This window comes from Staurois parvus, unplaced genomic scaffold, assembly GCF_062004578.1.
Source record: "Staurois parvus isolate SC_StPar_1 unplaced genomic scaffold, SC_StPar_1.0 ptg000657l, whole genome shotgun sequence".
NCBI lineage: Eukaryota > Metazoa > Chordata > Amphibia > Anura > Ranidae > Staurois > Staurois parvus.
In genome coordinates, this window is record NW_028318453.1 from 3884190 (window position 1) to 3908257 (window position 24068).

Consider the following 24068-nt stretch of genomic DNA (forward strand, 5'->3'; position numbering starts at 1 on the left):
AAGTGTGGAAAGGGTTGAAAAAACAATAAATAATTATTTTACCAGCTCTCCTGCATTTTATATGGGGTTTCTGAACAATTTCAGTGTGTTTTCACTTAAATACCAGATTTTTTTGCACATACAACAGAAATGTAATTGTAATGTAAAGCAACAAATGGGCTCACATTATGCTTTATGGATCAAAGTCAGATGTTAAAACACAGCCTGATTTAATCCATATGGAATTTCTAGAATTTTGCAAAATATCATAATTGACTATTTGTCTTAGACTAGGGGATTTTACTTTAGGAATAATAATGAAATGTCATTAAATATATGTTGATTCGCGATAACAAATGGCATGCCTCACTTGTACTGACTTGTGTTTGCTTCTGTAAACCATGTAAAAGTTTTTTTTTAAATGTATACAGTATATTGCATGTTTGCATTACTGCTATGGGCAATTGAAGTGAGCATGAAGTGTAAGCTAATAATCACATTGTTTGCTATGCTATGATGAGTTAAATTTCCATTACTGCATCTCTGTTTTGCTTCCACCAGTTTCTGCTGCAAATATGGTAATTGCATGTAAATCAATACAAAGGATTTTGCAAAAAGGCCTCCATTAATTTAAGTCTATCATTCAATTAAACAAACCTAATTTGGGAACAGAAATAAATAGGAAAGAGGAATTCCAAATCATGTTCCAATAATGTTTAAATAAAACATTAAATATTTAAAATGTAATTCATTGATATATAATGAGGAAAGCCTTTTTTTCAAGGACATTCCCTGATTGTGTAAAAGGAAAAATACAGTACCCGGAAAAGATGCTAAATTAAATTCATTTTGTTTTCTATTAATTTTTGCTAGAAGTTATGTTGCATATACATTATAGTACCATCCTAAAAATGCAACATGTTAATAAATAGGTTATGTATATCTTTAAAGCTAAGTCACAATTAGTGCCTAAAAATGGCTGTAACAATGAAGAAGGGGAGGAAACTTTTTTTAGGCACGCAGAGATTATATAGAGTGCCTGACACTGAAAGCTAAGTAACAGAACCACAATAATAGCAGCACTATGTCAGTTTAGGTTTAATCCTTTAAGATTGTAGAATAAAATAATGCTGCATTAGGAGACATACAAAGAAAGACAGCATATGATTTAAAGAAGACCTTGCACTAGAAATACAAGGTCTAGTTATTTACTTTGTCACCCCACCCATGCAAATAAACAAATCTGTAGAGAAAAAAAAATATTTATAACACATAGTATAGGGAAGATTAATATACATACTTACTTTAACCCTAATGAGGGTGACAGCAGACTTTTTCTGGTGAGATCCTGGGAAATGCTGAGTAGCCCAAAAATTGCACAAGCTATTGCTACTGCACTATGCTGGTGAGTCATCTGATGAGATCTGGGCTGCCCAACATCCCACCAGATCTCACGGGAAGGAGCATGACAACATCTGCAGGATGAAAGCCAGGGGTAAGGAAGGCCTATTTATTAACTTTTCCCTACAATTTTTACTTTGTTTAAATATTGCAGTTTTTTTGGGGCAAAGTAAACATCTGGACCTTGATTGTAGTGCAAGGTCTACTGTTTTCCATTTTAAAAATATAAATTGCAAAGCATAAAAGATCCCATACAATTAGATTATTTTTTTGTTTTGTTTACTATTTTAGTATTCAAGGTTTAAATAAAACAGGAATGCACTACTCTAATGTGGTTATTATTTTTCAGATTTAAAATTGCAGAAAAGAGGAGAAAACCACAGTAATCCAATAAATCCTACAAACAGACCATTCATTTACATATTTTGTTACTTTTGTTTTTAAGTTTTGATGTTATTATGTGCATGCTATTTATTCAAATGCATCCATCTTTATTTTATTCATAGTTCTAATGGAAAGTCTGTGTCATGGTCTGAACCAGGTGGAAGACAAGTACAGAAGGGGCAACACATGTGGCACAGATTATCAGTGCATGTGAAGACCAAGGAGACCGGGACGTCAAATCAAACAGCTGTAATCAAGCCTATAACCAAAGGCTACCAAGTGCAGAGCAAGAGTCTCACCTTTTCAGATATGAGCACTAATACATTGTATAATGTAGAGGAGGAAGATGAAAATGAGCCAGCTAGGTTCAACCTTCCCAGCAGCCCATCCATGGTGATACATAGGCGGTTGACCACAACCCCGCCACCTTCTCAAGAATATGAGGAAGGGTCAAGATACCTGTCAGATCAAGTCTCCAAGAGCCTACCTTTGCAAAAGTCTATTCTTGACCAACTTCATGGAGTGATTAATAAATTCTCTACTGGAATTCCAGACTTTAACTCAATTATACCAATACCAGGACCAGAGAATGGAGTTGACTCCATCTATCCCACTCAGCAAGTGCTTCCACTTCAGATGGCGGCTTTCAGCGAAGGTATAGACTCCTCCACAGAGGAGGTGGAAAATGAAAAATCAAACCTTATTCGGGGTTACATGTATGATAGCACAGATACTCCTGATGAGGACCTTGTTCCAAGCAAACTAGTATTGGAGGACTCACCTGCTTTGACACCTCCATCCCCTTTTCGGGATTCAGTAGCTTCTGGCAGTTCTGTGCCTAGTTCTCCTGTGTCTGAGTCAGTGCTTTGTACACCCCCAAGTGTGACCTATGCTTCAGTCATGTTAAGGGACTTCAAGCAGACTTCATCTACCTTGTAGGCAAAATTATTTTATTTACAAGGCAACACAGGGCTTGTCATTTGGCAACAAAATAGGACAATTTCTAAGAAACAGCAAAGCAAATATCTGTCCTGCACTAATTCTGATTACTATGAGGGCTCTTACTCTTCTGTATTTGTTCACTGTATTGTAAATCAAAAAGATACAGTGCAGTATAGTTAAACAAGCACAAACGTGTAACCTACATCTAAGGAAATATATAGTAGACTATTGTTATTCATAGTCAACAGTTTTCGTATACATCCTCATCCACCTCAGTTACATCTATCTAAGCAGACACTGGTCATTGATCTTAACCTGGAACTAATAAAATATCATCCTGTACGTGGAACTTTTGTACATGTGTGAATACCTAAATGTGAATAAGCCTAAGTTTGGCCACTAATAATAATTTATATGGTTTTACAGAGACATGCATAGTCAAAGAATTTCCTAAATATATTACTTATATATTACTTCGTCTTCTATAAAAAGTTAAATTTAATAAAAGATTATATTGCTGTCCTTTGAATTCCCTTTGTAGCTTAGATTTTAGCCTGGATATGTATCCAAACAATGCAGTATATAATACTTAGTTTAATTAGGTTGTTATTGCCTACAACCTTATTAATTAATTTGGCAAGACTTTAGAAAGTGTTTTAATTGTTCATCATATATTTATTCAGTTTAAAATAGGTCACCACTCATTACAGTGTTAGATCAAAGTTATGTTTGATCATATTTTCATATGTTAAAATTAATATGATCAAAGTTTTATTTATATGTTCAGGGTGACCTTTATACTTAAAGTGATTCTAAAGGCTTATTTTTTTTTATTAATAAACAAACATGTCTATACTTACCTGCTACATGCAGTGGTTTTGCACAGAGCAGCCAGGATCCTCCTCCTTTCGGGTCCCCTGTTGGTGCTCCTAGCCCCTCCCTCTTCTTGGGTGCCCCCACAGCAAGAAGCTTGCTATGGAGGCAAGCGGTGCTCCGTGTATCCATTCACACATGGAGCTGTGTCCCGTCCCTGCCCCCACTCTCTTCTCATTGGGTCGCTGGCTGCGATTGACAGCAGTGGGAGCCAATGGCTCCCACTTCTGTCTCAGCCAATGAGGAGAAGGAGTTCTGGGATAGCCAAGACTCCAGTGCACATCACTGGATCAAGAGGGTGCTTAGGTGAGTATTAGGGGGGCTGGGGGGATGCTGCACAAAGAAGGATTTTTACCTTCATACATAGAATAAATGAAGGTAAAAAACACTTTAAAGTTGACCCACACTTTACCTAAGCTGTACAAAGTAAAGGTTCACTTTGCTGTTTGTGGCATATGTTACATGTGCTCACCTTCCAACTGCTCCCTCATTATAATCCATTACAAACCCATCAGAAATGTCTGTAAGCTGGCTATACATGGTTTGAATTTGTTCTGTTGGTACCAACCATAGTTGGAAAAATTGAAGGAACTGGGTGGAAAATTGCAGTCACTGTTCAGGTATTCAGGTATACAGCAAACGCGGGTGTTTCGGCTGCTGGAATACAATAGCCAGCACCATACATTATTTCATTCATGCTATTTAACGTAGAAGGAGGAGTGTATTAGATTTCTTTCATTCAGTCATATTGAGAAACATCTATGTGTTTATGTCTAGCCTAAGTGTTAACTTGCTGAATAAGGCTGAACAAAGCTGAAACAAAGCAGAGGCTTTGTATTTTTTCCATACCCTAAGCAAAAGCCTGGTCATTATGGCAACAAGTGTTGCATTGTGGGAAAATAGTCATTTCAATTATCCAAACATGTGTAAAGCAAAATAGTAAATAGGTTTTCCATTTTGACTACACTGATGGGACAGGAAATCTCTCTCAAAGCAGAATATGCTCTACTTTGTATTAGACCCCCTGATCTATTCAAAGTGTAAATTAAGTTAACGATCCATGTCCTCATGGCTGCTAAACAGACAATTGACAGAGCATGGAAGACCCCTACTCTCCCTATAGCCAAGACTAAAATGAAGATCACACAAACTATGTTACACGAGAAGGTGGAAGCCAGTGTAACTAATACAATGCAAAAATACTCAACTGTTTTCTATCCTTGGTTTAAGCATTGTCTTCTAGCTGGAAAGAACTAAAGCCTGTTTGGCTTTTAGGATGGGCTGGAGACTGCCATTCTCCTATATTTCTTTATTCCTTCCCCTTTTCTTTCCACTTATTCCAATTGCCATCTCCCCCCCCCCCCCCTCTATTCCATATTCCCCAATGTCTGACTATTATCTGTATCACTGTCTGTAGCAATACCCCCTTAAGGGTTGCAAGCCCAACCTCTGCTGAGTTTTATATTGAAATTAAAGGTAAATTAGTCAAAAAGAACAAAACTACATGAATGTATGCAACAAATATAATCCCTCTTGGAAATTGTGAGCAAATGTAATGACATTCACCATAAAGCAACAATAACTGTTAGCAGGCCTGCTTTCAGAAATAATCCACTGCCTCCAATCTGAGGGGATTGCTGAATCCCCAGTAATCAGAAAACAGCTATGGAGAAACAAGTAAGCTCACTGTGGGTCCTCAGAACTTGATGACAAAGATTAGATGTGAAGGAAAGCGAATCCTCATTGGAAATTGAGCACTGTCCCTTTAAGAACACTACCATGTCTTCTGTGCAATCGTTGGGGCCCAGTTGGTATGAAGTTGAGTTGAGGTGTGGAATATAGTTACTTGGGATGTTAACACAAAGATAGTGAAGGAACAAGGGAGAATTAACACTTTTTCTCCTGATGATAGTGAATTAGGACGGGGTCCCCTTTAGAGCACTAAACATGGGGCAGGCTTCAAGTAATGAATAGCAACAACTGGCAGAATTGTCTATAGGCAAAGATAGCTCCCTTTGTACATAAAAGGCAAAAATAAACAGTAATGGCAATGCTGCTTTGTTGAAGAAGGGAAACGTGTTGTTTCAGTTGGCACAGCTGTATCCTGGCCTGTAACTGTATGTCCTGCGGTCAGCTTGTACAATAAACTGTAATGTAGATGTGTCTCAACAATGGCGGCTGTGAGAACTAAACTGCAAACTGAAGCAACTATGTGTAATGTTCACACCTATGTGTAGATAGATAGCTGAGGTGGCATTATTCACTTGGTTAGTGGGTACATGGATCTCTCTCAAGTGATCAAAGTAGTCTGGCAGATCATAGTGGTCTGTCTTTCTCTACAAATGAGGCCAGACCATGGACCTTCTGACTCAGGCTCAGCATCCCATCTGGTCTCCTGCTGTCAGATTAGCCAGCTCGGCAGAGTGTCAGTAGGCTCTTTCCGCTCTTCCTCTCTCTCCAACCCTGGCTCAGTGGTCTAATTTAGCACTCCAGCCATTAGCACACTTCCTTCTCCTTCAGTCTCTCCCCACACTCTCTTGGCCAATCTCCTGGGCTTTGATATTTATATGCCCCAGCCCACACGCTACCTCTCTTGGGGTAGTCTCTGACTGCCCTGCTCACCAGCTGAGTCCTGCTATACAACATACAAGTTCCAGAGGGCTGTTCTGTCCATGTGAGTGACCCTGAAAGGCAGAGTACCACCATCTAATGTCCATTTAAATGTATTATAAGTAATAGCATTTCAGTGGGTTACATATCTATACTGAGACTTTGTTTATCAAGCCACTGTAGTTTCTTTATACTTTGACTTTGTTCATCAAAGAGCAACCTGATGCTGGATAATAATTTAATTGATACAATGTAGTCACTTTACTATCCTTGGTTTATGTACAAATATCCCTGTGATATATTCTTCACTTTCCTACAATTATTTGCAATCTGTGATATGTCCATGAAAAATCAATAAAAATCTATTGAAGCATAGAAAGGTAAAAAGGCTTCGAATTTTGAAATGATTGGATAATTCAAGTGAATATGTTCATAATTAGTAAAGTAAAGATTCTCAACTCCCTTTTCACATGCAAATTATGTTCTCTACGATATTTCCATTATTTTAATAATTGTACGACTATATACATTATACATTAGAAAAATATATCTTTCTTTAACAGCAGTCACAGCAAGTAATGAGCAAATAGGCTGCCCCAAGAACCCATATATTTAAAAGTTATAAACAGGCACAAGAGCTTTAAAACAACACACACTGGCAAGGTTAGGTTTTGCCTAGGGATGGACTTAAACTCATCCAAACCATAAAGGTTATTAAAAAAACTCTAAATTTACCCAACACTGCATATAGAGTTCCAGCCACTGTATTTCAGAGTTTTTTCACACAAATATATAATCCATGTCACTCTGTTCAGTGTGCGCATTTACACTACTGCTGTGGTGAACTTGGTGGGGGTCAGAACTACCTATCAAGCACCACCTTACAGCTACAGGATGAACAATCCCTTAACTTCTTATACTGACCATGACCATACTCTTACTCTTAACTTACATAGTTAGTCTGGCTGACTAAAAAAGATGTAAGTCCATCTAGTTCAACCATAAAAATGTTAACCTCTAACAGTGAGATAACACTTTCCAATCCATGTCAACAACTTTCTCATCAGAGCCAAAACCAATAGGTACCAGGGCTAACAGTACAATTTCATTCAATGTATATGTGTAATAAAGCTTGTTCGATTTTCAAATCATTAGTGGGGTTAAAATGTGTATGGGCAGCTTAAGTCAAAACCAACCAAAACTATTAGCCATGACTCATCATGGAAGCAATTTTTTCATAAAAAAGCCCTATATGAGAAAATGGAAACTCATATGACAAAAAATTATATTATTCAGTAAGGTGCAAGGTAAAATTTTGTTCTTTTTTTTGTTTGTTTTTTTAATTTTCCTGTACATGATTGTATATTTGTTGTGAACATAGTTTAAATTTATTTGCAATATAAGTAAAAATGCACTTTTCTAAGTTAACACATTCTACTCTGTTTGGTAAATAAACCCCAATGAGTTAAAATTGTTTCAGGCAACAACAAATTACACTATAAAATGCAGTCTTAAGTCTTGCAACAATGTACTCTGATGAATATTTTAATATTGAAACAATGCACACAATCATGGTGCATAAAAATTCATAATTGAAAATTCACACAGAAGGGATCTGAGTTTCTTACATATTCAATTTAACCAATAGTGAGAAACCAGGAATCCTTGTACAAAGTTGTGGAACACTGCCAGTTTGCTAGAGTGATTAACATAGGTTATCCTACAAACTGGAAATGATATTGGAAGATCCAGATATATATGATGACTTGCATGTCTCTTTTCAAGGCATGCCTTTCAGAACAGATTTTGCTCAAATCCCAATAATCTCCACAACTGCATTAATAATCCTAAATAACAAATTACTTTGATTAGAAGAAAATTAGATTCCCAAAACATTAAGAAATAAGTCGTTTCTTAAAATGTACCCAAAAAAGAAGGTATTAGAGGTACATTTCTATTAACTAATCCTTGCTAACCACAGTGTAGCTTCAAGAAATAGCTGTAGAAGAAACAAATATGTAAAAACAAAACTAAAATACAACCATTTTGGTCCATGTAGAGACTAATATTTTATATTGTATTATCTATTATTCATGATGCTCACTTTTTAAAATATGCTGGGGTTTCTTATTAAAAAAAAAAAAAAAAACAGCACTGCCTTGAGGTCTGTTTTTAGCCCAATGGAGAGTGCCCCTCCAAATTTGAAATATGTGCAATATATTTCATATTGGGCTGATAAAACTAGAATACTTTCTTTTTGTCTTGAACATGGATAACTATAACTTCAAGTAGCCGGGGCAATTGTCTTTTTTTATGTTATTCGTTGTATGTTGCACATATTACAGGAAGCACCAAAGATCTCTAAATCTCTCACTTCATTCATATGCACAGATTTCAGGAATCTTAACATAAAAGATCTTTTAAGCAAAAGTGCTTAATTTAATTTATAGAGGCTAAAAAGGTAGGTGCCTGCCAACTTAAACAAATATGGCATGAAGAAAAAAGACTATATAATTATTGTTCTTTATTTATCTTTTTAATAATGGCTAGAACAAAGAAAATTTAAATCCCTATTTTAGTCAGCTAACTATAAAATACTGCCTGAATATCTCAAAGCATTTTATCTGTTTACCTGTCTATTAGCTGCTCTACTGGAAAAAAAACTGTTGTTTACAAAGCCCAATAGCTCAAATGCACAGATCTGAAGGTGTAAGAGAGCTGAGGTGCAGCGCATGGGTGCATTTTTATGCAATACACTGCATCCCATTTCAACACAGCATTTTGGTGTGAACAGGGCACACAGAACACAGTTGTTTTCTGAGTGCCCTTGTTGTGAGCCTGCCCTGATCTATGCAGATGAATGCAGGTCACCAAACATGGTTTGAATAAGACTATGACTAAGACTATTCATACTTGACTGTGATTTATCTCACATTGATGTCATCATACAGAACACAATATTGTGAACAGGTCATAAGTTATTGCCTTGCCATGCCCACACGTGGCTCACATATTTGTAGGCTTTTGATCAGGCAATTGCCATTGATATTATGTGATCATATATAATATATGTAATAAAACGTGCATACAGACAAAGTGTATTTTAATGTATTGTTAAACATAATATTATTGTTTCGTATTTCTGTTGAATAGCTTTATTGTGGATCTACATCTGCAGCAAACTCTTAGGCCCCTTTTACACAGGCAGACTATGGCAGCGGATCCATATGCTCTGCTGGGGATTTGTCTGCTGATTCCTGAAAGGCACAGCAAACACTGACACAGCCCAATGTCCTTTATGGGAAGTTGGATGGAAATAAACCGCCGGTCCATTCACATCTGACTGTCATTTGATCCGCTAGACAGATGCAGGTGGGTGTAAACGAACATCTGCCGCTTCATAAAGGGCAATGGATGGTCCGACCAGGTCTTGAAAAACTGAAAGGTTGACCCGATCGGTCTACCCATGTGAAAGCCTTATGGTTTTATTTATGTGTTTTTCACGCAAGATTCACACAGCTTTCATCAAATATTCATGCTTTTCTTATTGGTTTAATTTAGAATATGTATAAATCTTGGGTAAAAGTTGTATGAATCTAAAGTGAAAAAATGTATAGATAGGCCCCCTAGTGATTGAGTCCTTTATTAAGCATTAGAACACAGGTGATAAAGGAGGTGTGTACTTAAAAAGCAAAGTTATGGCTCTTTTTTATTGACAGCCCAACTCTGGTCTTAACCCTCCCTACCCCATTTCCCCTTCCCTGCTGTGTTTTTTTTATTTTCATTATTTTTTTCATACTGGTCTTTTCCAAAAGTCATTAGGATGGTCACATATTGAGCTGGGTACTGTTCCATTTAGGATCCTCACCTGTGAGTATTACCTCTTTCCCATGGACATTCCGATCAGGTTTGAGCAGAACCTCCATTCTCCTCTATGGAGCAGCGGGTGTACATGGACATGTGTGTCCATTTACACCCGCCGACATCCAATCTGATCTGATCCCAAAAAAAAGGGATAGATGGGGATCCAATTCCCCTTCCGTTCGTCGGATCCGGTTGGATGGAAACGGACAGATGGTCTGTTTTCATCCAACCGCCCATTGAGGAGAGCAAGCTTCTCTGTGTCCACTCTGTAGCAGCAGAGTGGACACAGACTAGTCATCCGCTTGCTGAACAAGAATCAGTGGAGAGATCCCCCACTGAGCAAGTGGATCCCCTAAACGGGTCCGCCCATGTGAAAGGACACTAAGTCCTCAGTTGAATGGGTTTAATAATGCTGGGTGCAGGGGTGGACTGACCATTTGGACACTCCAGCACTGCCCGAGTGCCCGGGGTCAGTAGGGGGCCCCATGAGATGCCCCTGGTACTTTTCATAGGCTTTTTTCGGAGTGGTTTGAGTGTGGGCGAGAACACAGGGGCCCCATGATCCCCTATTGTCCGGGGGCCCCATGAGTTGTCAGTCTGCCCCTGGTTGGGTGTCATTCAGCCTGGAATAATGAGGACATCTAGTGGTGGAATGTGGGATCACTATTGGGGACAGCACAAGACAGGAGGTGAGTATTGGAGCTAAAGCTCCTTTTTTATTTCACACATTAGCTAGGTCAACTTTGAAAAAAAAAAAGTTTGCCAGGAGTTTCTTTAACAGGCTTCCACCCTACATGGAAGAAAAATATATATTTTAAAAATATTCTTCCCAAATATATTGACATCTATTTGAAATACTACCATTTTCAATAAATATATATATATATATATATATATATATATACTGTATGTTGAAATGCGTTTTTATTACAAAATATATGAAAAGCATTTTTAAAAATACATTTTCAAATATACTCTTTTTAAAAATACATTTAATCTACATTTTTGGAATGGATTTACAAATATATGTAAAAAGATGTTAAAATTACTTTTTTATATATTAAGAAAAATCTGAAGAATATATTTAAAAAATATATATTTTTAAGAATATTTTTCACATATTTTGTAATATATAAAAAAAGCATTTCAACATGCAGTGTACATATATATATATATATATATATCTTTTCAAATACATTGAATACGGCCAGAATTGTAGTATTTCAAATATAAAACTATATATTTGGGCAGAATATTTTTAAAATATATTTAAAATATATGTAGGACATATTCACTTAGTTTACTTATTAGGGTGATACTCACTCAAGCAAACTGATGCTGTATGTTTTCTTATTCTCTTGCACACGACTGGGTATTATAACTGAACATGGCATTGCTTTATTCACTAACTTCTTTCATAAATCAACCCCGTGTCCCAATGTAAACGTATTCCTGTTATACACTACGTCTGAATTTTTTTCACTTGTAAGCATTCACATTTATAGAGAAGAACACTGCTTTGTACATTATTTTTCAATCACTGTGGGAACAAGAATTGCAACTAATGTATTATTGCTTTTTCTGTATATTGGAACTATATAAACTACTACTGATGATATCACAAGAAATACTGTATGTATCACTGCGTTTTAATGTCAAGTTGTGTTTCTGACTTACATAAAAAAAAGAACACTTTTATGCAGCTATCACAAAACATAACTTTGTGTCCTACAATAGTTATCATAGCTGCTAATATCACACTTTTTGGTATATAGTATGTGTGAAAAACCAAGGTGTTTGCAATAAGTATGCATACAATTACAATGTTGCACATATTAGTAAGTATTCTGAAATCTTAGCTGTGAACAAAATGATTTAACCTTTGCAATCGTTTTCACCATTTCTCTTTGCGGTACCAGATTAGACTCCCTAAGGTTTAATGTGAACTAATATGGTATGTAGGGGTAGGCCACTTATGTCTCTCCGGATGGTTTTGAGCTGTATTCTCCAGCAAGCATTTCTAGCTAGCTGCAGTTCAGAACAGCAGGACAGCTACAGGGTGACAGAGTTTGATGTGAAAAAAATAGACCTTTTTACCTCAGTGCTGGCATTTTTGAATCTGTTTTGTTTTCAACGTTGCATGTTACCTCTGCCTTTGTCTACTGCCGAGGACAACCTATTGTTGTAATATCTATATTTTGCCAAGGAAATGACAGTGTTTCTAGTGGCATTAATTGTTAATAAACTTTTTATTGTATTACTGTGGTCCATTTTAATTGTTGCTAGGCCACAAATGATGTATGAGCAAGCGAATGAATGAAGCTAAAACTTATATTGCATATACAATATTACAGCCGTTTACCACATCAATGCTGCCATTTATCATATCTATGAATGTAAAATATTTGCATTAATAACAGAATAAACATTGGAAATGTTTTTTACTTGGCCTTCATCTTTTTTTGGATAAATTATGGTTTCTTCAGTTGCATTTTTGTTAATACTTTTGAATGCTCACAATTCATGTAACTATTAAAAAAGCCAGCAAAAGTGTAACAGACACATGAGATTGAGAGGAGATCCACTGGCAGATGCAAAATCTATCAACTGGTAGTAAGGCTCATTAGCTAAAGAAGTTGAGAATCTTCACACAATAGATTGTGTGCATATCTACTTCAACTATCTAATTATGAAAAAGCAAATTCATAGTTACATAGTCACATACATCGTTACATAGTTATTCTGGCTGAAAAAAGCAAAAGTCCATCCAGTTCAACCATAGAAAAAAAAAAAGTTATATTCCTATACCCACAGTTGATCCAGAGGAAGGTAAAACAAAAAACAGCAAAGCATGATCCAATTTGCTCCTGCTGGGAAAAAAATTCCTTCCTGATCCTCCGAGAGGCAATCGGATATTCCCTGGATCAACTTTACCTATAAATTCATATTTTATTTTATCTGCACATTTTGGATAATTGAAGTAAATATTCACAAAATGTATTGTAGGATGAGTCTCAAGGTCTTAACCTCCCTGGCGGTCTAACTAATCAATATTTTTGAATGTCAAAACGGTAAATTGTTTTGCTTGGAAATTTGTTGTTATATATTGTAGGCCTGTAATTCTTAGGAACAAGAGTCTAGTAAACATCCCAGGTATGATAAAGTTTGAAACACTAAATCATAAATTATAATATAATAAATAATTACAAAAATAATATAATAATAAATTTAATTCAATAATGTAATCAAACCAAAAACACAGAAATTTGAAGCTCCAAGTTCGCACATCAGTGTCTGATGAATTTCCACACAAATTATTATCGCTCAATTCTGCAAGTGATTCTAATTCACTATAGCTGTTCTCTAGCTGGTCTAAAACTGCTTTTGACCTAAAAGAACACTTTTTGGATGCCATGGACGTTCTTAAGTTTCCAGGCAAAAAGAATGGTAAACGTGCAGGCAGGGCACAGGACAAAGACTAGGGACAAAATTTAGGTGAAATGGTTTTATACAGTAATGTAATACTATCAGATTACAATGTATTGTGTGTATGTCATATTTTTACTTTTTATAATCTCCCGCCGGTTCCGCCCCCCTGCATACCGACGCTTGCAGGGAAGGGAACCCGGAAGATGGATGCCGGCATCAGCCGGAGGACACAGCAGGAGGACATTGAGGGATCACAGAACAAGGTAAGGATCGAAGGGATCAGAAGGACAAGCACTACAGTGTAATCCTGAGTGTGGCTCACGGTTAACTCTTTTGGTACTGTAAATTAACCCCAAGCCACACTCGGGATTACCGCTAGCAATGTTAAAGTGGTTTTAACCACTTGCCCTCCAGAGGATTTACCCTCGTTCCTGACCAGGTCATTTTTTGTGATATGGTGCTGCATTATTGTAACTGACAACTGTGCAGTCATGCAATGCTGTACATGAATTACATTTATGCCCTTTTTTCCCCACAAATAGAGTCTTCTTTGGGTGGTATTTGATTGCCTGTACATTTTTTATTTTTTGTGCTATAAACAAAAAAAATTGACAATTTTGAAAAAAACACAATATTTTTTACTTTTTGCTATTAAACATATCCAGTAAAAAAAATTAAAAATCTAATTTTGTCATAAATTTAGGCCAAAATGTATTCTGCTACATGTCTTTGCTAGAAAAAATTCCAATACGTGTAAATTAATTGGTTTATGTGAAAGTTATAGCATCTACAAATGGCTGTATATATACACTGACATTTTTTTTTTATACTAGTAAGGGCAGTGATCAGTGACTTATTGTGGGACTGCGGGTATTCTGACACTTGGGGGGAACTGACTAACTGCCACTGACATTCTAATAACACTAATACAGTGATCAGTACTAATAAAAAGCACTGACACTAGGCAGGAAGGGATTACCATCTGGGTCGATTAAAGGGTTAACTGTGTACTATGTGCTATTTTACATCATGTGCTGTGTGAGTTTTACTAGGGAAACATCCTGATGTGTATTTCTCTGCTGTGCACAGAAGAAACACAGAGAAATACACAGAAGCATGTCCTTGCTGGCAGGAGAGAGACCTGTGTTGTTTATACACAGGTCTCTCCCCTGTTAATTTTACACGGAGATCACCGGATGCCGGCGGGGAATCTCTGATTGACATCCATAGCCGCCAATGGGCCCCTACACAGAAATGCAAATCAAATATATATACACATGAGTTTGCGCAGCCCTGCTGCCCTGTAGCAGTAGTTCTACTATAGGGCGGCGGGGAAGTGGTTAAAGGCAGAAGTATTTTTACCTTCATGCAATCTATAAAAAACCTTCTGTGTACTGCTCCCCCAAAGCCTCCCCCAATACTCACCTGAGCCCCCTCTCGATCCAGCAATGTGCACGAGAGCCTCGATTGTCCCAGGACTCCCTCTCCTCATTGGCTGAGACAGCAGTGGGAGCCATTGGCTCTCGTTGGTGTGAATCACAGCCAGTAAGCCAATAAGGAGAGAGTGGAGGGTGGGGCTGAGGCTCTGGTCTATGCGTCTTATGGACGCATAGAGCTGGGCTTGGGAGCAAGCATGCACCAGTACTCCCATAGCAAGCAGCTTGCTATTGGAGGCACTGGTCAAGAGGGATGAGCCAGGAGGGGGACCAGAGAAGAAGAACCTCTGAACAGAGGAGGTACAGTGAGGAACAGAAGTATTTGAACAATCTGCGATTTTGCAAGTTCTCCCACTTAGAAATCATGGAGGGGTCTGAAATTCACATTGTAGGTGCATTCCCACTCTGAGAGACAGAATTAAAAAAAAAATTCAGGAAATTACATTGTATGATTTTTAAAGAATTTATTTGTCTTGCACTGCTGAACATAAGTATTTGAACACCTGAGAAAATCAGTGTTAATATTTGGTACAGAAGCCTTTGTTTGCAATTACAGAGTTCAAATGTTTCCTGTATTTCTTCACCAGGTTTGCACACACTGCAACAGGGATTTTGGCCCACTCCTCCACACAGATCTCCTCTAGATCTGTCAGGTTTCGGGGCTGTCGCTGAGCAACACAGAGTTTCAGCTCCCTCCAAAGATGTTCTATTGGATTTAGGTCTGGAGACTGGCTAGGCCACTCCAGAACTTTGATATGCTTCTTATGGAGCCACTCCTTGGTTATCCTTTCTGTGTGCTTCGGGTCGTTGTCATCTTGGAAGACCCAGCCACGACCCATCTTCAATGCTCTGACTGAGGGAAGGAGGTTGTTGCTCTCACAATAAATGGCCCCATTCATCCTCTCCTTAATTCAGTGCCGTCGTCCTGTCCCCTTCGCAGAAAAGCACCCCCAAAGCATGATGTTACCACCCCCATGCTTCACAGTAGGGATGGTGTTCTTGGGATGCAACTCATCCTTCTTTTTCCTCCAAACACGATGAGTGAAGTTTAGACCAAAAACTTTGGTCTCATCTGACCACATTACTTTCTCCCATGCCTCCTCTGGATCATCCAGATGGTCATTGGCAAACTTCAGATGGGCCTGGACATGTGATGACTTGAGCAGGGGAACCTTCAGTGCAATGCATTATTTGAAACCATGACGGCGTAGTGTTCTACCGACAGTGACCTTTGAAACTGTGGTCCCAGCTCTCTTCATGTCATTGACCAGCTCCTCCCTTGTAGTTCTGGGCTGATTCCTCACCTTTCTTATCATCAGTAATACCCCACGAGGTGAGATCTTGCATGTAGCCCCAGTCCGAGGGAGACTGACAGTCGTCTTTAGCCTCTTCCATTTTCTAACAATTGCTCCAACAGTTGATCTATTTTCACCAAGCTGCTTGGCAATTGCCCCGTAGCCCTTTCCAGCCTTGTGGAGGTCCACAATTTTGTCTCTGGTGTTTTTTGACAGCTCTTTGGTCTTGCCCATGGTAGTAGTTGGCGTCTGACTGACTGTGGGGTAGACAGGTGTCTTTAAAAAGCTCAGACAGGTGCTACTAAGTTAGATTAATGAGTGGAGTAGAGGTGGACTTTTTAAAGGCACAGTAACAGGCTCTTTGAGAGCCAGAATTCTTGCTGTTTCTTAGGTGTTCAAATACTTATGTTCAGCAGTGCAAGACAAATAAATTCTTTAAAAATCATACAATGTGATTTCCTGAATTTTTTTTTTAATTCTGTCTCTCAGAGTGGGAATGCACCTACAATGTGAATTTCAGACCCCTCCATGATTTCTAAGTGGGAGAACTTGCAAAATTGCAGGGTATTCAAATACTTCTGTTCCTCACTGTAGGTATGACATGCTTGTTATTTTTTTTTAAAGCCAAACCTTTAATACCACTTTAAATTAGCCCCAAAATGTACGTTGACCTGCTCTCATGGCACTTCACATAAGACACAATAAACTTAGAAGACTGAAAGTAATTAGAAAAATATCCTGCAATTACAAAAAAGATATACAATCTAAGTATGTTCACAGGCAAGGAAAATCACAAATTATTTGTCATCACAAAGCAATTGGCAAACCACCCACTTTATATGATATAGCAGGAGAAAAAGCAATATGGGGAGCAACGTTCAGTAACTTATAGCAACCAAATTTAACCAAACTAATCTCATATTAGTAGATTAATAGCAAAAGGATTCTAGCAAATGTTGAATAATGCAATTTATTAATTGTTATTCCTATTGTTGATTACTATTCACATACAATAAACCACATATAATAAACCTATATCATCCTACATCATGTTCAGGAGAAAGACCATGCAAAGCTGGAGAGGTCACACAGTGAAGAACTTGTAAAAAGTTACAGACAACTATAAACTATGACCAAACTTCACGTTGGTATGATCCACTTTGTGAACTTCATGGGATGGTGAAAATTCTATGCTTTTGGGCACCACAGTCCTGGATTTACTGCTATGACCCAGTTTGTGAACTCTTCTAAAAAAAGTTCTCTAGTATCAGCCACTGCAATTGACACTACAGGCGTACCTCGGTTTACGAACGCCTCAGTTAACTAAATTTTCGGTTTATGAATGAAAATCCATTGAAAATTATGGCTCGGTTTAATTTTTTTTGCAATACAAATGGATTCATTGGTTTTCAATGCATTTACGATTTTTTTAAATCATGTCCCTGTACAGTACTATGCCTTTATAGTGCACTTTATAAAGAGTTTTGAACAGATAAGACTTTTTTTGACTTTTTTATGACCTATGGAATGGATTAATTGGTTTTCAATGCATTTACAAATGTTGTTTTAATCATGTCCCTTTATGCCTTTATAGTGCACTTTATAAAGAGTTTTGAACAGATAAGACTTTTTTTTACTTTTTTCTGACCTCCGGAATGGATTAATTGGTTTTCAATGCATTTACGAATTCATTTTTAATCATGTCCCTGTACAGTATTTATGCCTTTAAAGTGCACTTTATAAAGCATTTTGAACGATAAAATACTTTTTTTTTTCTTTTTTTCTGACCTCCGGAACGGATTAATTGGTTTTCAATGCATTCCTATAGGAAACCACGTTTCGGTTTACGAATTTTTCGCAATACGAAAAGTCCCGCAGAACTAATTAAATTTGTAAACTGAGGTACGCCTGTAAATGGTTTGTTTAGACCAGCTTGGTCCAAATTAAATATTTAAGGTTAAATGAAACCTGGAGATCAGCTTTAGGGTACTAAACTTCAGTTTAACACATTTGTTAAAACAATTTTTTCAAACTTTTTATTACAAAAATTTTAAAAAGTACATGAAATTGATATGGTATTACTTCCTCATTGCAAAATATCGTAATCTGACGTAATACCTGTTAGCCTTAACCGGCACTTCTTACAATGCAGTTTTGTATTTGCAGAGAGCATATTATTGTATCAACTCTTGTTTGATGTTATCCAAGCCATCAGATAAGAATATATGATTGAAAAATGAGGCACACAAGTTTCTGTGTTTCTTAGACCAATGGTCTACTTCTTCAGGGGAATGTAGGGGGTTGATAATAAGCAAAGAGTATACAAATACATCTTGTTATCACATACAGTATATAACGCTTTGTATCAATATAAAAGAAATATCTAGCAGTATGACAGTGTGCATCACACATAATAATCGACATCTATAAAATCTTTATCAACATAAATACATTGGCATCCCATGCATCTTCTGGTACTGAATCACTGTCCAGACACTTACTATACTGTACATAAGAGGTTGCCACGGTCACTTACCCTTGCCCCAGAGGAGTGGAGGCCATACTGGGGACTGGTATCCGCTTATATATTTCTATGCACATCAAAATATATGATTTTTCTTCATTAGCATAATGGCTTTAACTGAATGGGACTTATGTAAAAAGAGCCTCCAGGTTTTACATAGTGTGACTGGCACTTTCCATCTTGTACACTAGTACAAGAAACCTTCTTTACCAGACCTGAGATCGAACTTTAATCATTGGTAGAAATAATGATCCAGTGCCCCACATTTGGGGTTGAAACCCCTCAGCAGTATGTAAAAAAAAAAACACCTAGCAACCAATCTCCAGCTGGTTAACTTGGAAAGTTAACTCCAGCAGCTCCTATCCTCTTTTCAGGGAAGTGTTCTGCCTCCTGCTTTCCGCTCTGCTGTGTTAGTGACAGTGAGTGGCGGAAGCAATCCGATGGGCGGCTCTGGGTGTCACCCCTCTGGCAGGTGTCACCCGGGTGTGGTCCATACCCCCCTAGTGACGCCACTGGCTCTGAATGACGGCGGGCTGGGTAAATGACTTTGGCACGCTGTATCTGGCCCGTGGGCCGTAGTTTAGTAAAGTGTTACTAAACCCAGGACCCTGCATTCACTATATCTGGTCTCCCACAGTGCACAGAACATGGAAGTGCAATTATTTTAGTAAATATAAACTGCTAAATATCTTTTATCATCAGCAGTTATAGCAGTCTTGTGGCTTCTAACAGTGTCCAGCCAGGTAGTTAAAGCTTGTAGGAGGAGTTTTAATTTTGCTCTAGGAGGCTGCAGGACCCCTGACCTCTGGCTGGACAGTGCTGATTGGCCCTGTGCTGATCATATGCACTCTCCCAAGAAAAAAAAAACCTCTCTAGCAATACACACCAAACTGAGCATGCGCAGAGTGTCTCCACACGATATGTCTTATCAGGAGATAAGAGGGGGATACAGGATGAAGGGGAGGATCAGAAAGTCAGGATCAAACAGCATTTTTGCACAATGCAGAGGATTAACTCTTTAGGTTCCACAGTGAGTATAACAAGTATTCTTTACTGCGTATACAGCCTGATTTTACTGTTGTGCGTTTAGTAGCACTTTTATTTGTGAGACTATATTTCCCCAAATTGTGTATTGATGTACAATGCTGAACATAGAGAAGTACAGTCATATGAATATACTGCATATAAAAATATATGAAAAGGAAAACCTATGGCCTAGGAACATACAGTATGTACTGTATAGAGGGGCGGACTGACCATTCGAGCTCTTGGGCACTGCCCGAGGGCCCCGGGTGAATAGGGAGCCCCATGAAATGCCCCTGGTACCTTTTTAATAGGCTTTTTTGAGTGTGGGCAAATACACGGGGGCCCCATGATCCCCGATTGCCCGGGGGCCTTATGAATTGTCAGTCCGCCCCTGACTGCACATAAGCAATATTATCAATCACATGCAAAATTTGTCTTGCTATGTTCTTAGTAAGAACTTTATCCTTTAATTCAGTTGTGTCCTTGATAACATCTGTCACAATCAGAGGATAAGACCACCTGGGACTGTAAACTCACAATCTAGCCGGCCAGTGGAAACAACTAAACAGGGTACCGGTCTTCGCAGATGCAGGAGCAGAGTCGCAGGATCTTAGGAGCCACCCAGTCTTCACCAGAGTTTTGGAGGTGTGGATGTTGCACTGAGTGGCAGCCCCTAGGTTGCAGCTCTCTAACACCCCCGTGCGGGCACAGTGCAACCTAATAGCACACCGAAAGGACATGAAGTGTGCACAGGATCTTAGGAATCAAGGTAACCTACTGCAATAAACTGGGAAGGGATGCCAGAGGAGAAGATGCAGGGAACAAGAGTAAAAAGCGGGAGAATGGGTGATTCAGAGCAATGGTGCAGAGAGAGAGGGCTGTGGGGCAAACAACAAGAAATAATGTTGAGAAGGACACACACAGAAATAGGAAATGAAGGGATCCATGGACAGAGACCAAAGGGAATAAAACTGCACAGCCCGAGGGAAAACACTGAAAACAAAGACAGAATCAAACACACAGAATATGGGAATACTCAAGCAGCGGCAAACACCACCAGAGGGATCTGGCTTCCACATGAAGACACGTGGCTTGAACACAGGTACAAAGGCTTAACAATGTAGGACATAAAAAAAGGGAAAAAACCTGTGCTACACCCCAGACAATACAATATGTGAGTAAAAGTGTGAAAAAAATATGTATTCTGAAACAATAGTGAAACAATTAGTGAACTACTGCTATTCTTTCCCTGAACACCAGAAAATACAAAACATATAAAAAAATTAGTGTGCTGTACACTAAAAAATCATAAACAATAATAAATCAAATAAATATTGCTGCATAAAAAATTTGCATAAATTAATTGAAATTATATAAATCCACATTCATATATTAAATAATTAAAAGCCCCAAAATCCAATAACACGGTGCTGTGTGCTAAAGGAATCCTCCAACGGAAAGTGCGTAGATGTCCACAAATGCTTGACACAAAAGAAAAAAATCAGCCTCTCCACTTGAACAAATTCATCACATCAGAGAGCTCTCCACATCATGCAAGGAAATATTTAAAACACAAAAAAAAAAAAAAGTTCTCCAATCCAAGAGGACACCATTTTTGGACAAACGCGCATCGGGCAGAGCTTTCTGTGATGTCACCTTGTTCTGGCCGGCGGTCTGACACCGCAGGAATTTTAAATGTTTACACTGCCTTTATGCACCTTGTCTATTTAAGTGCAATACTTTAATACATTTTTTGCTGGTTTATTGGGTCGCACTATGAAGTTTCTTCTTCTGTTTTAAACCTTTCCTTGCATGATGTGGAGAGCTGTCTAATGTGATGGATTCGTTCAAGTGAACCTGCAGTTGTCCATCTCCTATTCATCTCCTTGATATGGCTAACTAGGCTGTCAGTGTGGGATCTGAACACCATTCACTTGTTTGATCTCTTGATTGGAGATCAATGTGTCTGGTGAGAGGCTGATTTTTTTTTTTTTGTCAAGCATTTGTGGACACTTATGCACTTTCTGTTGGAGGATTTCTTTAGCACGCAGCACTGTGTTATTGGATTTGGGGACTTTTCATTATTTAATATATGAATGTGGACTTATATCATTTCAGTTAATGTATGCACATTTTTTATGCAGCAGTATTTATTTGATGTATTATTGTTTATGATTTTTTTAGTGTACAGCGCACTCATTTTTTATAGGCTTAACAATACCTAGGTTGAAGGTGGATAGGCAGGAACCTGGGCAACTTGGACAGGAGGCAAAACCCAGTGCCAGATCGATGTGCACAGAAGCATGACAACAACCCTCCATTTAAATTGCTCCTTTACTGGGTCTAGGCTAATGAACTAACCATGCAAATTTTATTTTTTATTGTATGTAAAAAGCTATGAATTATAAATTAAGTAAAGGAAATGGCACATGTTACAAGCCATTATGTATATTTGTTCCTGAAATAGTAGCATATGACTTAATTATGCTTGGATTTCTTCAAAATGTTATCCAATGTAGTTTCCTCTGAGAACAGAACAAAATAATACTAAATAAGTGAAAGCATGTGGTATGGCCAGTATCACATTAGCAATAACAAATTGACCGAAGATGTTATTTTTTTATAAATAAACTATTTTTTAATGTTTAGCAATTGATGTTTGCCAATATCCAGCAGTTATTACCTCTTCTGTGGTGTGACCAAAAAAATCACTTTATTTTGAATACTGTTCTTTGTGCACAAGTTTTCTATATATGTGGTCCATTGCTGGTAGTAAAAACAAGACAGAGTAGAAAAAATAAAAATGCAGCAGAGAATATGTAAAATTTTTGAAAATACATAATTTATCTCATAGAAAAATTAACATTATTTGTTCAAGTTTATCAGTGTCCAAACTGATGTTACTATTCTAGTCAAACACCTAAATACATGGATAAAATACCAACAAGGGAGATGTTTTACATGCCAAAGGATTTGCATTTATGTCCTTGTTTACACACCTGTTTTGTTTGCATTTATTAAGGTTACTTTGCAGTATAGCTAACCCAAAGGAGCAACTAAAACTCTCGGGCCCCTCCTCTTCTCCATCTATATCTCCTCCCTTGGCAAACTTTTTCACTCCCACGGCTTCAATTACTACCTCTATGCCGACGACACCCAAATTTAACTCTCCACCCCCCACCCCACCCCCTCACTCTCTGCCCGCATCGCCCACCTCCTAAACGACATATCAGACTGGATGTCGCTCCATTTCCTCAAACTTAACCTATCCAAAACCGAGCTCCTGGTCTTCCACCCACCCCGCACCCCCCCCATCCTCTCCATCACTACTAACAACGCCACCATCTCTCCCACCCCACACGCCAAAGTCCTGGGTGTCACCCTGGACTCCCACCTCTCCTTCCTACCCCACATCCAACTGCTATCTAGATCTTGCAGGCTCCACCTCCACAACATCTCCAAGATACGCACATTCCTCACCCCAGACACCACCAAACAACTCGTACACTCCCTCATCATCTCACGCCTGGACTATTGCAATTCCCTTCTCACTGGCCTACCCAAACGAACGCTATCCCCACCCCAGTCGATCCTAAATTCATCCACCTCACCAACTGCTCCACAACTGCCTCCCCCCTCTGCCAATCCCTTCATTGGCTCCCGATTGCCCAATGCATCAAATTCAAACTGCTAACTCTGACCTACAAAGCCATTCACAACGCCGCCCCAAACTACATAACTGACCTGATACCCAAATTCTACCCTACCCGTGCCCTCCGCTCCTCACAGGACCTCCTACTCTCTAGCTCCCTGGTCTCCTCCCACACCCGATTGCAGGACTTCTCTAGGACTTCTCCCATCCTCTGGAACTCCCTACCCCAAATCATCAGACTGTCACCTACCCTCCTCACCTTCAGGAGCACCCTGAAAACCCTCCTCTTCAGGGAAGCCTACCCCAACCTCACCTAACACCTGACCTCACCTAACAACTAACCTCCTCCACTCCTCCCACCACTCCATCCCCCACAGCCATTTCCTCCTGTACCACCTTCCCCTCCCCCCTAGATTGTAAGCTCGAAAGAGCAGGGCCCTCGAACCCCTTGTGTATTGTATTGTTACTGTCTTGTCTCATGTTCTGTCCCCCTTGCTACTGAGAAAGCGCTGAGCATACCCTTTGGCGCTATATAAATACTGTATAATAATAATAGTATGTTAATATTTGCTTTACTAAACAGAAAAAGCTGCATATACAACTGTAGGAAAAACAATTCATATCATGCAAATTATAACAAAATAAACCTACAG

General features: G+C 38.5%; 1 protein-coding gene across 1 annotated transcript in view; it reads left to right on the forward strand.

The window, feature by feature from the left end:
• Positions 1–12497, forward strand: part of LOC149448785 (metabotropic glutamate receptor 1-like) — a 134889-nt gene extending 122392 nt beyond the window's left edge. The window contains exon 7 of the mRNA XM_089694294.1: positions 1887–12497. Within this exon, the coding sequence (XP_089550420.1) occupies positions 1887–2703 (817 nt within the window). The 3' untranslated portion in view covers positions 2704–12497. The remainder of the gene's footprint in view (positions 1–1886) is intronic.
• Positions 12498–24068: the final 11571 nt, after the last annotated feature.